This window comes from Culex quinquefasciatus, chromosome 1, assembly GCF_015732765.1.
Source record: "Culex quinquefasciatus strain JHB chromosome 1, VPISU_Cqui_1.0_pri_paternal, whole genome shotgun sequence".
In the NCBI taxonomy this organism is placed as follows: Eukaryota; Metazoa; Arthropoda; class Insecta; order Diptera; family Culicidae; genus Culex; species Culex quinquefasciatus.
In genome coordinates, this window is record NC_051861.1 from 44746252 (window position 1) to 44761233 (window position 14982).

The 14982-nt window shown below is 36.4% G+C and overlaps 1 protein-coding gene across 1 annotated transcript in view; it reads left to right on the top strand.

Moving 5' to 3' along the window:
- The window catches only part of LOC6033673 (pickpocket protein 28), a 64521-nt gene extending 49788 nt beyond the window's left edge, over positions 1–14733 (top strand). The window contains 10 exon segments of the mRNA XM_038262609.1: positions 1001–1257; positions 1779–1888; positions 1891–1947; positions 1950–2167; positions 6359–6510; positions 6723–6840; positions 7022–7171; positions 13384–13588; positions 14071–14242; positions 14318–14733. Coding sequence (XP_038118537.1) covers positions 1001–1257; positions 1779–1888; positions 1891–1947; positions 1950–2167; positions 6359–6510; positions 6723–6840; positions 7022–7171; positions 13384–13588; positions 14071–14242; positions 14318–14612 — 1734 coding nt within the window. The 3' untranslated portion in view covers positions 14613–14733.
- Positions 14734–14982: the final 249 nt, after the last annotated feature.

Here is a 14982-nt window from a genome sequence, read left to right on the forward strand (position 1 = left end):
GGACCTTATCACGACACCTTAGGGAGGCGACTTATGGAATGTTAACATTAACCTTAACATGTTAACATGTTGAGAATGAAACTGCCACTGAATCCGCTTTGTAAATGCCGGCCCCGATACTCCTCAAGGGTGTTCCCCCTCAGGAACTGGGAAAGATTTACTTTACTTTTTACAGCTGCGAATAATCTATCGATTGACTCGTAAATTTTGGTATTTGGTTATCCGGGATCAGAGAAATTCAACTATTTTACAAATTTTCTTAGTGGGTGCATCAACAGATTTTAAAATCAGCTTTAACCTTTTTTTCAGCTTTAACCTTTTGTTTAAAATCAAGTTTTGGGTTTCAATGAAACCATTCGCTTTATTATTTTTATTATTTGTCAATATCGGTCAAAATTTTCCAATAATTTCAGAGGAGTTTGATAAAACATTTTAATACCAAAGAAATACCAAACTATTGTGTTCCATCATTGATAAATTGAGCAATTTTGCAATATCAAAACATTACCTAAAATTGGTATAATTCCACATTTTGCTCTTGTATAATCCTTAAAGCATATTTTGAAGGATCTAGGAATACCAAAATTTAGTATTGATACCAGAGAAAGGTATTATAACGCATTTCCCTTATTATTTACCCATGCTCGGAAGGTCAAAGCAAATTTTATTGGAAGTTTTTGCATTTGCACCCCTTCTTCTCAAAACAATAAACGGGGGCCATATATTAAGTATTGCTTTTACATTTGATTATAAAATCTTTTACAATTTTTTATTCAAAGATTCTATTTATTTTCACTCTGATGATTTTTCTGTCCAGTTTTCTCATCTTACGCATCCTTTTTCTCCCCTCGCTAAATAAAGATGCAATAAGACACGTTCTGCAGATATTGTTACGCTTGAATAATTTGTCATCCATCGAACGACGAGTCCTCTTCCTTCTTCTCCCCTCATCAAGTGAACGAACACCGCGGCGATGGTGATGATGATTGATCCGCGGCAGCCGTGGCAAAATCCCGCCAACCTGCGCCAGGTGAGTGGGCTCGACCTTTCGTCACGGGCCGTCTCAAGTGTCACGAAATCTTCGAGTGATTCGGCAAAAAGTCACGCTGGGGGACTCCATCAGCAGAGGCGAGCCGGCGGTGGCCACCCGGGCCGGAAACGGTACAGCTTCAAGCGCGAGCTGTTCCAACTTTGGGACACCATCACGACGCATTGCTACCGGCAGATGGTGCAAAAGGATCGCAGCATTTGGGAGAGGTGAGTTGAACTGTTAGGCATTTCTTATAAAAGAATGTTTGTCAGATTTCTTTGTCCACATTTTTCTAAAGTTTTATAAAGCTGCTTTTTGTTAACCTCAAATTTACATCTTTACGATCTGCTAAAAAATATGTTTTCCTGTCAAGATAGCACAAACAAAGCAAAAATTTAAAAGTATCAAAAAAATCATTTTTAAATAAAATTATGATCAACTCGTGCTAATTTATTTATTTGGTTTTCATTTCTGGATAAATTTTTTAACAAGTTTATGCGGAGTTGACAAGTAATTTAATGAACGTATGGTTAGTTTCAACCTCAGAGTTTCACACAATGACCAGCATAAACTAATCGGACAGATTTTAATTGAAAATGTTCAGAACAGATTTGGAAAACCACCATCAAGTTGATTAGTATTTTGTTTCTAAAATTCAAACAAAATTCCATGTAAAATGTCATTTTTATTCAAGCTTAAATTATCACGAATTCACCCAACTCCGATTCTAACCCGTTACACCCCACAGGTTGATGTGGTTCTTCATTCTCGTCATCGAGGCGGCCGTCCTGGCTGCCATTCTCAACACGGCCTGGATCGGCTTCACGTCCAGCCCGCTAATCACAACGCTGCACGACACCTCTACCCGGTCCAAAACGTTCCCTTTCCGGCCATTTCGTTGTGCAACAATAATCGGATTTCCGCGCCGCTGCCGTCCGCTATGCCGAGGTCCTCGCCCGAAAGGACCCGGACGGGCGTAACGTTAGCTACTTTCTGGAGCAGGTACGGTTGCTGGGGAAGCTGTACGACTTTGACTACGAAAATTTGCACCAGATGACGCAGTTTCAGGAGTTTCTGGACGTGCACGACATCAGCAACGCTTCCGGGATCTTTAGTGCGTTCGAAGCGCTAACGAAGGTGGGTGGTCGTGTGCCTTCAAATCGATAGCCATTAGGACAACTATTATGGGACGGCATTGGATCGGTTCTCAGCAAAATCAAAGCTTTATGGCATGAAATGTAAATTTACCTCAAAATTCTTCTGAATTAGGAATTGTTTTTTTTTATATATTGACAACGATTATTTCATTCTCAGAGTTTTCATTTAATAAGCAAAATTATTGAAAAACTGGGCCAACCTCAGTCAAATAATCTGTATTTAAATTGATGAATTGATTTTTAACATCCAAATTGAAAAAAAAAAATATTTTTTCCATGCAAATGTATCTGGAAAATATAATCCCTTTGCGCAAAGTGAGAACTGAACTGAACCAATCATTCTCAAACTTTGGGGAGCGCCTCAAAATAAATCAATTTCTGGACTGGAAAATCGATTTTATTAGTACCGTAAAACGGGGTGACTTTGATAGCCGGGGTGACTTTGATAGGTTTGCGATTTTTCCGCAAAATGAAGAGTACAATTAAAATACGTAAGGAATGGTTCAGAAACATACTGACCGTGGTAGATAAGTGTTCAAAGTACCTCATGAAGAACTTTTCATAAATTTTTGAAAAGTTTATAAAGTTAGTTAACTATAGTTAAGAAAATGTGGATGAAAGTCATTATTTTAAACTTCTCAAAGTGTCATGACTTTCTCAATGAACATGATTTTTAATCGGAAAACGGAATGCATTTTCGGATTCTTTGGACAATTTTCCACTAGGAGAAGGTTAAATAAGTTTGTAAATAATAAATAATATGTGTTTTGAAACACAATTAAACAAAATCTCCAAATTTATAGGCAAATTCAGTTGAACAAATTTCATGTAAAATGTGAAAACTTGTGATTCGTGCTTCAAATTCAGTTTAAAATGCAATATAAATCGATAATTTTATCAACAAAACTATTTTTAACAAATTTCAGGCAAAATTCCGACTTTTTAACAATTTTACCTAAAATTTATATGTATTTTGTTAAAAAGCTTATAAACTTAGTTAACTTAATATAAACATTGATTTTTTTCTTACAAACTATATCAGCTACTTTAGTGATGGTACATTTAACGTATAAATAAAGTTTGAACATCTTTAATATGATTTTAACAAGAAAAACTATGACTATCAAAGTCACCCCGGAATTAAAACTAAGAATTTTTAACATAACTATTTTTCTAAACACTATTGAAAAAACTTTTTTTCCAAAATAGCGCATGGACTTTGTGTGGCCTACCCCAGTACATGTTTTAAAAATAATAATCTTGAGAAAAACCTTACCTGTTGGAAAATATTCTAAAAACAAATTGAAATCCTATCAAAGTCACCCCGGTTTACGGTACACGTCAAGACACGTTTTTCAGCGATTTTTAACTCGAAGGCGTGAAGGAATAGACATTTTGCGTTAAAGGAACTTTTGTGTAAAATTGTAAAGTTCCGAAAAAAACATATTTTTCACAACAAAAAAAAAGTTTGAAAATCGATGCCATTAAAATCGTAAGATAAGCAACTGAATTTTCGGAAATCGAATAAACTTTGCGGATTTTAATTTTAATACGTTTTGAAAAATCATCTGCATTTTGAAACCCTGAAAGTAACTTTTTTAAAGTGAAACGAAATTCAACAAAAATGTGAAGTAGACAAAAACAAAAAAGTTTATGTAAAAGATAAGGGGTGTTGAATTTAAGATGAGTCATATGGATTTTAAGAGGCAGTATTTATAATTTGCTCGATATGTACTAGAGGTCGTATCTCCAAATATGAGCCCTCTATGACAAAGGGAAGTGGGGTAAAATGAGCATTGAATTTTAAGGTCCAAAAAATATGAAAAATCTTAAACTTGCTCGCATTTTCGTAAAACTTGGTCAATTTCCATTCTCTAAGTTGCATTTTAAAGATCTTTTGAAGCCCTTTGAAAGATCCTTTGAAGCCCTTCGATACGTCAAAAGCTTTATCAAGTAGATGAATCTTTTTTATACCCCTATTCCAAAAATTTGGTAAACATTATTCTAATTCATGTTAAATGGCATTTTTTCCAATCAAATTTACAGCTCCAATAGAAAAAAAACCAATTAGGCCAGCTATTCTAAGTTATTCCTAAAACTCAACCATAAGATTTTAAAAGCGTTTTATTTTTTGGAAAGCTCGTATAAACAAGACCCTTTGAAGTGTTTGTGACTAATGCTAACGACCAAACGCGGAAACAAAATTTTTAACATTGTTATTAATTTTCTAGTATAAAATACACAGAGCCGTACCTTGGGTCCACGGCGCCCTTGGCGAAGCATCAATATGGCGCCCCTCCCAAATTTACAAGCATTTTGATAAATTGATGTTAATTTCCAATGATTGCTTCGATGAGTTTAGGTTTTGTAATTGCAATTGGAGACATAAATATGATGGTTAAAATCAGAAACACAGTTTATAATGCACAGAATTTAATGCTCAATCATAATAAATTTTGCTATAACTTGTTAACTAATTTGATATGTTCTAAGCATGCATAATTTGATCTGATCTAATATTAATGTGATTGTAAAAGCATAAATCATTCCCGAATTCGTAAAAATATTTAGTTGATAAGGCATTGGATTTCATTTCGGTATAATTAGAAAAAAAAAATTCAAGAGAAACGTATAAGTTTCAATGATAAATCAATTTCATTTTCAAAGAAGTTCAAAATATGGCTGTATTATTTTCACAATTTGACTGATTGTAATTCACAGCCATATTAACGTGAAAATAACATATAGTTGTAATTTTTTTAGTCTAGAACGTTAACTTAAACTTCATTAAACAACGGTCCAAACCTAATGCTGTATTAATTTTGAAATGCTTTTCTGAACCACTTATTCTGTCACTTAAGGGCCCTTCTTTGATGAAAAAAAAAATTTAGCATTGTTTATAAATTAAAAAAAAACGCTCGAGTAGAAATATTCATACAATTGATTTTGGCGCCCCTAAATCAATTTTTGTTTATATTTTTAACCAAAGTATCTAGTTATTTGTAGTTGTACTATATATATTTTGGCGCTCTTTCTGTTTTAAATACTTAATGAGGATGTTATAACTGACATGAAAATTTTGTATAATCATCGATTTCGGTGCTCCCAAGGGCTAGCGCTCTTGGCGGTCGCCAACTGCGCCAACCTCTAGGTACAGCTCTGAAAATACATGTATTCATAAAGATTTGCGTCGCACCTCGCGACGTCCGAGACGCCATTTGATTTTACTAGGACCGATTTTTCGAAAAAATTCCAACTTTCGCTTAAGGGTGCTCCAAATTTCATTGTAATATATACCAAAACATGCGCAAGGATCTATAGCCTACACCCCAGTGATGTGGGGCCAAAGTACCTAAAAACTGATATTTTGAAAAATCTTTTTACTGGCTAAATCTCATTTAAAATTCAAATGCAAAGCGCCAGCTCCTGTTACGTTCAATCAGGCTCATATTTGAAATATGGGCTCAGTATGCCCACCAGAACAAACCCCTGAATTCCCACCAAAAAGTCATTTTTGTTACACTCTAATATGTAAACATGAAAGTGGGTTTTCGAGCTTTTAATAAAAAGCTCAGTTTTAGAGCAGGATGACAGCCTTACTTCAGTGAAGAAGGCAAAAATATAAAATAATATTCTCGGGTGAGCCGTTAAAGCCACCGTGACCTCCGACACTCATTTTCGTTTTTCTTGAAATTGCAACAATATTTCATTTGTTTTTAGTTTTGGGCACTTGAAGGACGTGTAGATGAACAATCTCTAGTATTTTTTAAATTGGTTTATCGTAAGTATGTCGAATACCGATGCAAAAAGGGCTTTGTTTACCAATGGCTCTTACGGCTTTTTGAAAACTCACCAGAGAATTAATTAAGGCTGAGTTCAAAAGGCCATGAAGGACAAAATAAATGATAAAGCAAGCAATTTAAAAAAAACTTCATTGAACTATGATTTGAAATCCTAGGATGAGAATAGTATTAACATTCTAACAAAATTTAAGGAGACAATTTGACAAAGAATCGCTAACCTCTTCTAATCGAAAGATTTCAAAAGCTCCGAATCCTTACCGCTGGCCAGCAGCCGTTCATCGCTTGCTGCAACTGCTGCGGCCTGCTTTCTCCTCAAGTCTTGATCCCAAAATGTCTGAAAAGTTTTCCCTTCTCCGTTATCATACTAGCTTTCCCCCCGCTGTGAAGATATGCTGCTGCGGTGCTTCTGGAAGAGCATCGAATTGCCGTGTATGACGAAAAACGATATGATTGAGGTGAGACGAACCCACTACGGCTTCTGCTGCACGTTCAACTTTATCGGACACACCGAAGATAACGAGTGAGTGTGTGTGTGTGTTGCTCACGGGGAAATCTGAGGTTCCAGTTTTGTTCAGCTTTGATCGGGACGGGCAGGATTTTCTTTTCTTTTCCTCATCAAACTGGGTTCCTACAGAAGAGAAACATGATGATGACGAAGATGATGATTCTGTGTTTAGACTTGCTGAATGTATTTTCTTGTCATTATGTTTCATCACAAACTGCTGACAAAAGGATTCATCCTCCGTCGTACTATCTCGATGTGACCGGACCGGAGATGGGACTGGTGCTACTGGTGAACGGGTCGGCGAACGATTATTTCTACAATCTGTTCAACAGCATCGGATTCAGTGTGAGTATTGTTTGCTTATGTAAAACAGATCTTGTTCAGTTGAACAGTGGTTTAAGAATTATCTCCAAATCTTGGTTGATGGTTATGAAATGGGTTTCAAATATCTTAAATTCAACTTTCCATGTTTTAAAGCAACTTAGTTCGACATTTTATCTAAATCGCTTTTCAAATTATTACACAGCTTCAGGTTTTCAACCCCACTGAGGTGCCGGACATAACGTCTGGTGGAGTGCAAGAGCAGTTCATCCATTTGGGTACGGAAACCTTCATTCGTGTGGACGCCATTACCATCAACAGTGAGCCCGATGTCCGGAGATACTCCAAAGAGACGGTAAGGTTTATTCGTTCAAAGTTATGCAATTACAACTTATTCTCGCGTGAGGTACTTTTTGCTAATTTGATAAGTTTAATTGATAAACACCGGAAGCGGAAGCGGCAGAGTTGCTGTTTATTTACTTTCCACCCCCCAAAAACACATGTTTCTGGTTCACCATATATCTACACATCTGAACCTAATTTGGAACCACTCCAGTCCTGTACAGTTTAGTGGTTTTCCAGCTGCCCTGTTGCAGACAGGGCGCAACACTGCATCAAACTGCAAGCCACAACACGTGGACGGTGCCAGGGCAACCACTTTTTCTACGTGGAATGTTCCATCCGTTCTCAAAATAAGCATTAGTGCTGTGCCGTAACTGCCGAATTACAGCCACTCTACTAAGCACTAGGGGAAATGCGCGTATTTTTGACATGTTAAGAATTTTGCCTCTTTTGTCAATGAACATTAGACCTAGGAATACATGCTTTTCCCCTATCCTGCACTCGGTTTCACGCTACGATACGACGCGGCTCTCGTTTGGGTATTGCGTATCACGTGGCTTGTGTAGTGGGTCACCAAAGGCGACTAAAACAGCGATAATTACATGCAAAACAGTCCGCACCAAAAATGATAGAGATTTTGGTGTACCGTCGGTGTATGCAAAAAAGTGCGATTTTATTTAAATATACCTACTAATAGCGTAGCCATCAAACTGTCACTTATTTTGGCGCCAAAGAAGCACATGCCAATTCTATTACAAGATTGTGTTGTGACCATATGAGTTGAAAAAATTTCAGAAAAAAATTTAACACAAGAGCAATTCTCTACGAAATCGGTATTTTTTCTTCAATTTTAACTTTTGTATTTTTTAATCCGGCTGAAACTTTTTTGATGCCTTCGGTATGCCCAAAGAAGCCATTTTGCATCATTAGTTTGTTTATATAATTTTCCATATGGGTAATTGATTAGTGCGCTGACCACGCGGACGCGCTGTCTTGTTTTTGCATGCTCATTTTCATTTCTTTTATGTCGCTGTTTGTGTGCATGGGGTGATTGGTTATTATAACTTATTGGACATCATAAGTGCAGAGCTTCAGGGACGCGCAGTCCTGTTCTTTTCGCGATAATTTTCATCGTAAATGATCGTAAAAATTTATTCCAACTGGCATCGATCGATTTTATGAAGAGTAAAGCGTCATTTATTTACTATTTTTGAAATTTGCTCGCGTTATCTAAATTGTAAAAATATACTGATAAGTCCAGCCCATAGCACTACTGCTCGGCTGGCACGCGTTCGATTAAAAAAAAATTTTAAATGATCAATTATCTATCTTTCCGCAGCCGGCTGCCTAAGATTTAAAATTTTCAACCGATAAACAAAATGCTCATGGTCACATCACTGCCACTTGTGAATCCTGACCTCATACCCATCTACTAACCCCTCAAAACTCATGTGATACTTTGTCGGAGAAACAGTCGATTGGGCGGTCTCTATCACTCAAGTATCGGACTAACATTCCCATCCACTTCCCCGTGACCCTACCACTGGTCGTGGCCGGCGCCGGTATTGATCAGCATGATAGGGGCCTTTGAGAAGTTGCGAAGCGAGGAAAGATAGCTCCCACTTATCTTCCACGGTTCGTGGATGTAACTTCTGGAGGTCCTGGTCAATAACGGAGTAGCAACTGCGGGTGGGCACCTATGCTTATGCTTATGCTTATAATTTTCCATATGGGTAATTCTCCGCCAACTCACACAGCAGTTGCCCCGACCCCTCTTCGATTTGCGTGAAACTTTGTCCCTTTGGGTAACTTTTGTCCCTGATCACGAATCCGAGGTCCGTTTTTTTGATGTCTCATGACGGAGGGGCGGTACGACCCTTTCATTTTGAACATGCGAAAGAGGTGTTTTTCAATAATTTGCTTCTGAAACGGTGATGAGATAGAAATTTGGTGTCAAAGGGACTTTCATGTAAAATTAGACGCCCGATTTGATGACGTACTTAGAATTCCGAAAAAACGTATTTTCATCGAATAAAAACACTAAAAAGTTTTAAAATTCACATTTTCCGTTACTCGACTGTAAAAAATGTTGGAACCTGTCATTTTATGGGAAATTTAATGTTCTTTTCGAATCTACATTGACCCAGAAGGGTCATTTTTTCATTTAGAGCAAAAATTTTCATTTTAAAATTTCGAGTTTTTTCTAACTTTGCAGGGTTATTTTTTAGAGTGTAACAATGTTGAACAAAGTTGTAGAGCAGACAATTACAAAAAAATTGATATATAGACATAAGGGGTTTGCTTATAAACATCACGAGTTATCGCGATTTTACGAAAAAAAGTTTTGAAAAAGTTACTTTTTGCGTTTCTCTTTGTTTCGTCGTCCGTGTCTGTCGCGGGTGACCATAAACGACCATGATCGATGACGACCAACTTTTTCAAAACTTTTTTTTCGTAAAATCGCGATAACTCGTGATATTGTAAGCAAACTCCTTTTGTCTATATATCAAAATTTTTGTAATTGTCTGCTCTACAACTTTATAGAACATTATTGCACTCTAAAAAATTACCCTGCAAAGTTAGAAAAAACACGAAATTTTAAATTGAAAATTTTTGTTCTAAATTAAATAAAGACCCTTCTAGGTCAATGTAGATTCGAAAAGAACATTAAATTTCCCATAAAATGACATGTTCCAAAAATTTTTACAGTCAAGTAACGGAAAATGGGAGAATTTTTAAAACTTTTTTAGTGTTCTTTTCAATGAAAAATACGATTTTTTTGGAATTCTGAGTACGCCATCAAATCGGGCGTCTAATTTTACATAAAAGTCCCTTTGACATCAAATTTCTATCTCATCACCGTTTCAGGCTGCAAATTATTGAAAAACACCTCTTTTTTCGCATGTTCAAAAATTGAAGGGGTCGTACCGCCCCTCCGTCACAAGATATCATAAAACGGACCTTGGGTTCGTGATCAGGGACAAAAGTTACCCCTTAGGACAAAGTTTCACGCAAATCTAAGAGGGGTCGGGGCAACTTTTCCCGATTTCGTGTGAGTTGGTAGAGAATTACCCATATAAATTTGGCAGCTGTCCATACAAAAATGATGTATGAGAATTCAAAAAAACTGTATCTTTTGAAGGAATGTTTTTGATCGATTTGGTGTCTTGGGTAAAGTTGTAGGTATAAATAAGGACTACACTTAATAAAAATTATACACGGTAAATTTTTTTTTGTTAATTTTTTATTTAACTTTTTGTCGCTAAAACTTGATTTGCAAAAAAACACTATGTTTTAAAAGACATCAAAAACTAACTTTGCAAAAAATCGTTGAACGAGTTATGATTGTTTAAAATATCGAAATCAAAATAAATCGAAATATTGGTCGCAAAAAATTTCAACTTCATTTTTCGATGTAAAATTGAATTTGCAATCAAAAAGTACTTTAGTGAATTTTTGATAAATTGTACCGTTTTACATCGTTCGTTTTACGTTTTTACAGATTAGTAAGTATTTATGGAGCTTTAATCGAGCATCAAACTCTACATATGACGAAGAAAGTTGTTTGATTGGAAAGGGTATCAAAATCAAAGGGCCAAATTTCAATCTCGTGCTGTTTCGTGGGGAATTGCAGTACAACTAAATTAATTCAATAAAAATGCTGCCTATTTTCAAAATATTTTTATTTAATTTGTATTTTTTAACTTTTATTTGGGCCAAGTACCAAAAAACACAAATAGCTGCGGAAAAAAAATCAACATTATATTTGACTTGATTCAAAAAATTCTAGTAATTTTTTTTTTATTCTGATATCAAAATGCATGCAAAATTAAAAAAATCTTATTAATAATTCCATACAATATCGGCCGATTTCGATTTTTTTTATTTTTTGTATTTTTATTGAGCTCAAACTTTATGGGGGCCTTTCCTATGATCAAATAAGCTATTTTAGGGTCATTGGTTCGCCCATACAATTTGGGCATCTGTCCATACAAAAATGGTAAGTGAACTATCGAAAATCTGTAACTTTTGAAGGAATTTTCTGTTCAATTTGGTTCATCTTTTTATCTTTGCGATTTTTTGTATATGTTTAAAGGGGTTACATTCAGGTAGAAAATCACAAAATTTCATATTACAGATAATATATTAAATCAACTAAAAACATGATTTTCAATCATTCTTGATAGTTTCATGAAGATATATTATGAATAAAGTAAGTTACAGACGATTTAAGCTGAAAATTTTGTCATGAGCAAAGCGAACTGTCAAGCTTTGCGAGCGGTTTTACCTGAACACCGAGTAGATTTACGGGTGCCACGATATCTCGAGATGGGATAGACCAAATTAGCTGAAATTTGGTGTGAAGACTCGTAAAACATATTCCGTTTGCATGACGAAGCTCGATCTATAAATTTTGCAATTGTAAAATACAAAAATCAAAAACTTTCGTTTTTTTATAAGAAAAAAAATTAAACATATTTTTATCTTTTTTTTTAATAAACTTATTGAAAATCGGCCTTCGTCATGCACACAGGACTGGTTTAGTGAGTCTTCACCAGCTGATTTGGTCAAGGCAGTGTTTAAATAATGTGGCACCCGTTTTTTGAAAATGCTAACTCGGCAATGATCCAACCAAATGTCTTCAAATTTATTTTTTTTAATAGTTTAAAAATGTATATTTTAATTTCCTGAAAACAGATTTAAAAAAAGTTTAAGTTTGTGCTCAAACATGCCATAGAGAAGTTTGGTAAAAAATGTGTCTCCGAGTTATGAAATTCTGAAAAAGTGATTTTTGGAAAAAAAAATCACATAAAATTTATCTAATTTTTTTTTATGGAAAATTGGATTTGTGGTCCTGTTGGTTAAAACTTCAAATCAAATCAAAATACAATGGGATTTGCAATCGAAAGTACTTCTCTGATTTTTTGATAAAGTGCCTTGTATGTTTGATTTCAGCAAAATATTATCAGTTTCACTGGCGCAACCAATCAAGCTCATACCTATTTGAAATTCAGCCTCAGTAGGGGAGAGTGGGGAGACTTGATCCCCTTTTTTTGTATCGCACATAACTCTGTCAATTTCTCACAAAACTATGATCTTTTTGCATGAATTGAAAGCTTAAACATTCATCTATGTTTGGCTAATACGGGTATTTCATCAGCTGAACTCTTTGAATCATGCCAAGCGTTTTAGAAAAATATTTTAAACCGGTATTTCAAAAATGTTAGGGGTAACTTGATCCCCCTTTCAACATTATGAAGAAATCTTAAGCAAAATGTTTCTTATTCATCCAAACATTTAATTTTCTATAAGTTACAGCAATTTCACATTAAACCTGTACGTTTGTGTTCAAAATATAACAAGTTTAGCATGCAAAATATTTAAAAACATAAAATTTCCTTTTTTAGACCAAAATTGAGCATGTTTACAAAAGCTGGAAATTTTTGTTTACAAAACTTTTGAAAAAAGGTTCAAACTGCAGTAAGTTATGTACAACTATACTAAAAGAAACTATGTACGAAAACCCAGCCCAATTATTTAATCTTGAGGCTGATTCCAGTGACTGTAAAAATGCAAGGATCAAGTCTCCTTAAACGCACTTTTTTAAACAATTGATTGTAAAAATAGTATGACGATAAATTTAACTTCAAATGCGTAAGGGTTTTGGAGTTGATATATTTATCAAACAATTCATGTATAAAAAATATTTTTTGGAATAATTTTTCAGTGTTTTCTATACTTATCAAAGCAAAGAAAAAAGATCTCTTGGGAGTTTTTTGCAGCACTTCTTAGAAAAATGTGTGTAACTCAATCTAAACATTTTTAAAAAATTTTCTTTGTTTTCTACAATGAGTTTTAGTCAATCTCGCACAACTTTCTAGAACAAAGCTAATTGTTTTACCCACATGCTGACGAGATACAGGCTTGGGATCAAGTCTCGCCGGGGATCAAGTCTCCCCACTCTCCCCTACACCTAGGAGATCCAGCCCTGAAATGCCCGCAAAATACACTAATTGTGTATCATTTTTTACATGAGGAATGCAAACTTAATAATTGATACTTAATATGTCTCGTTGTTTTACTAAACTTTATTTCTTTTAAATCTACCCCTCCTAACGGTACCTGCTGTTGCTGCCCGCTGTCCGGAAACACACGCCCGGTACAATATCTCACCCTCCCGGACTCTGGACTTTCGTCCCCGTCCGAATCCGTGTCTCCATCCAGCGCCAGTGTGTGTTCCGCAACGAGCTGCTCAAATACGGCGGTCGGTACGGCCGGAGCAACTGCGTGGCCGCCTGCCGCATCCGGAGCGTGGTCGCGCTGTGCGAGTGTGTTCCGTTTTACATGCCGACGGCGGCCGGTGTCGCCGGTGACCGGTCCCTAACGGTCTGCAATCTGCAGCACATCGTCTGTTTGAACAAGTACAAAAGTAAGTACAAAGGTTGGGTGGGTGTTGATGTTTAGAGCTCCTGAAAGTATAGGAATTTAGTTCATGTCTGCACCGCATGTACGACATCCTGGAATTTACAGAGCAGAACCCATGTTGTACTTCTGGCCTAGTTTCCAGACGAGGTTTGCAATTTCGGAGAAGCACATTCTGGATGTTGAATATTTGGCTTTTCCTGCAAAAGAAAGGTTTATATTATCTAATCATCAGATTGTGCTAAGCGAGAAGTACTACATATTTTGATTGATTGTATGATTTCATTCAAAACAGTTTGTCCTATGAAACACTGTTTTGAGCTTATATTTTTACAATTTTCACCGATTGTTTCATAGTTCATTGTTGGTTTCGTTATCTAATTAAATGAATGTTCTTTGGAGTTTTGTTTCAGACTGTAGCAATAAAAGGTTTTCAAAATTTTCAATCATCGTTTGAGTATTAAAACTTTTATTTATTTGTCCCCCCAGTCAAATGGTCCACGGTAATCACCAACATCGTCGACATCCCGGGCCTGGAGAAAGAAATGGAAGAATCGCTGTACTGTCCGGAGTGTTTACCTTCGTGCACCAACACCAAGTACCACATTTCGACCTCGGAACTGCCGCTCATCCCAACTCGCCGCACCGGATTCAGCTTCACGTAAGGGAAAAAGCGGTCAACCCACCCAAAACCACAAGATAAAGTTATCCTAATCTCGGAACTCTCTGGTTTCAGCCGGGGCATCGAGGACGTTTCGGAGGTCGCCGTCGTGCGGATCTTCTTCGGTCAGCCGGAAACGTGGATGTACAAGCAGGATGTGGCCTCGTATTGGTTCGAGATATTCAGCAATTTCGGCGGCATGTGCGGCATCATGGCTGGCCTCTCGCTGATAAGCATTTCGGAAAATGTTTACTTCGTGCTCAAACAGTTTGTGTTGGTCGTTCTGGCCCGGTTCGGGGGTGGACGGTGGTGGGAGAACCGGCGACGGGCACGCCACCAACGGGGGCTCGCCGTGACCATGCTGGACTGAAGTCCCCCCCCCCCTTCCCCCTTATCGGCGGGATTTGGCAGAGGCGTTTAGGATGACAAAGTTGAGATTTTATGGTTGTTTTGATTCAGATACCTTAGCAGAATTTATTGTTAGTTGTAAAATAAATCTTATCCATGGAAAAATTTCGATAAGGGTAACACGAAAAAAGGTTTTTTCTTTGTCTTCTTATTTATTTTCAAGCTTGAGTACAAGCCCAACACTCGCAAAACTTTAATTTGATGTTAGAAGCAAGAAATAAAAAAAAATCAAGAAAACTATTTTTAAGTGATCGTGATTCAATTATCTGAAGTCATACAAACCTTCGGATAATCGTGGCTTCCAATAATCAAGTTTTGACTATAGCGTGCTT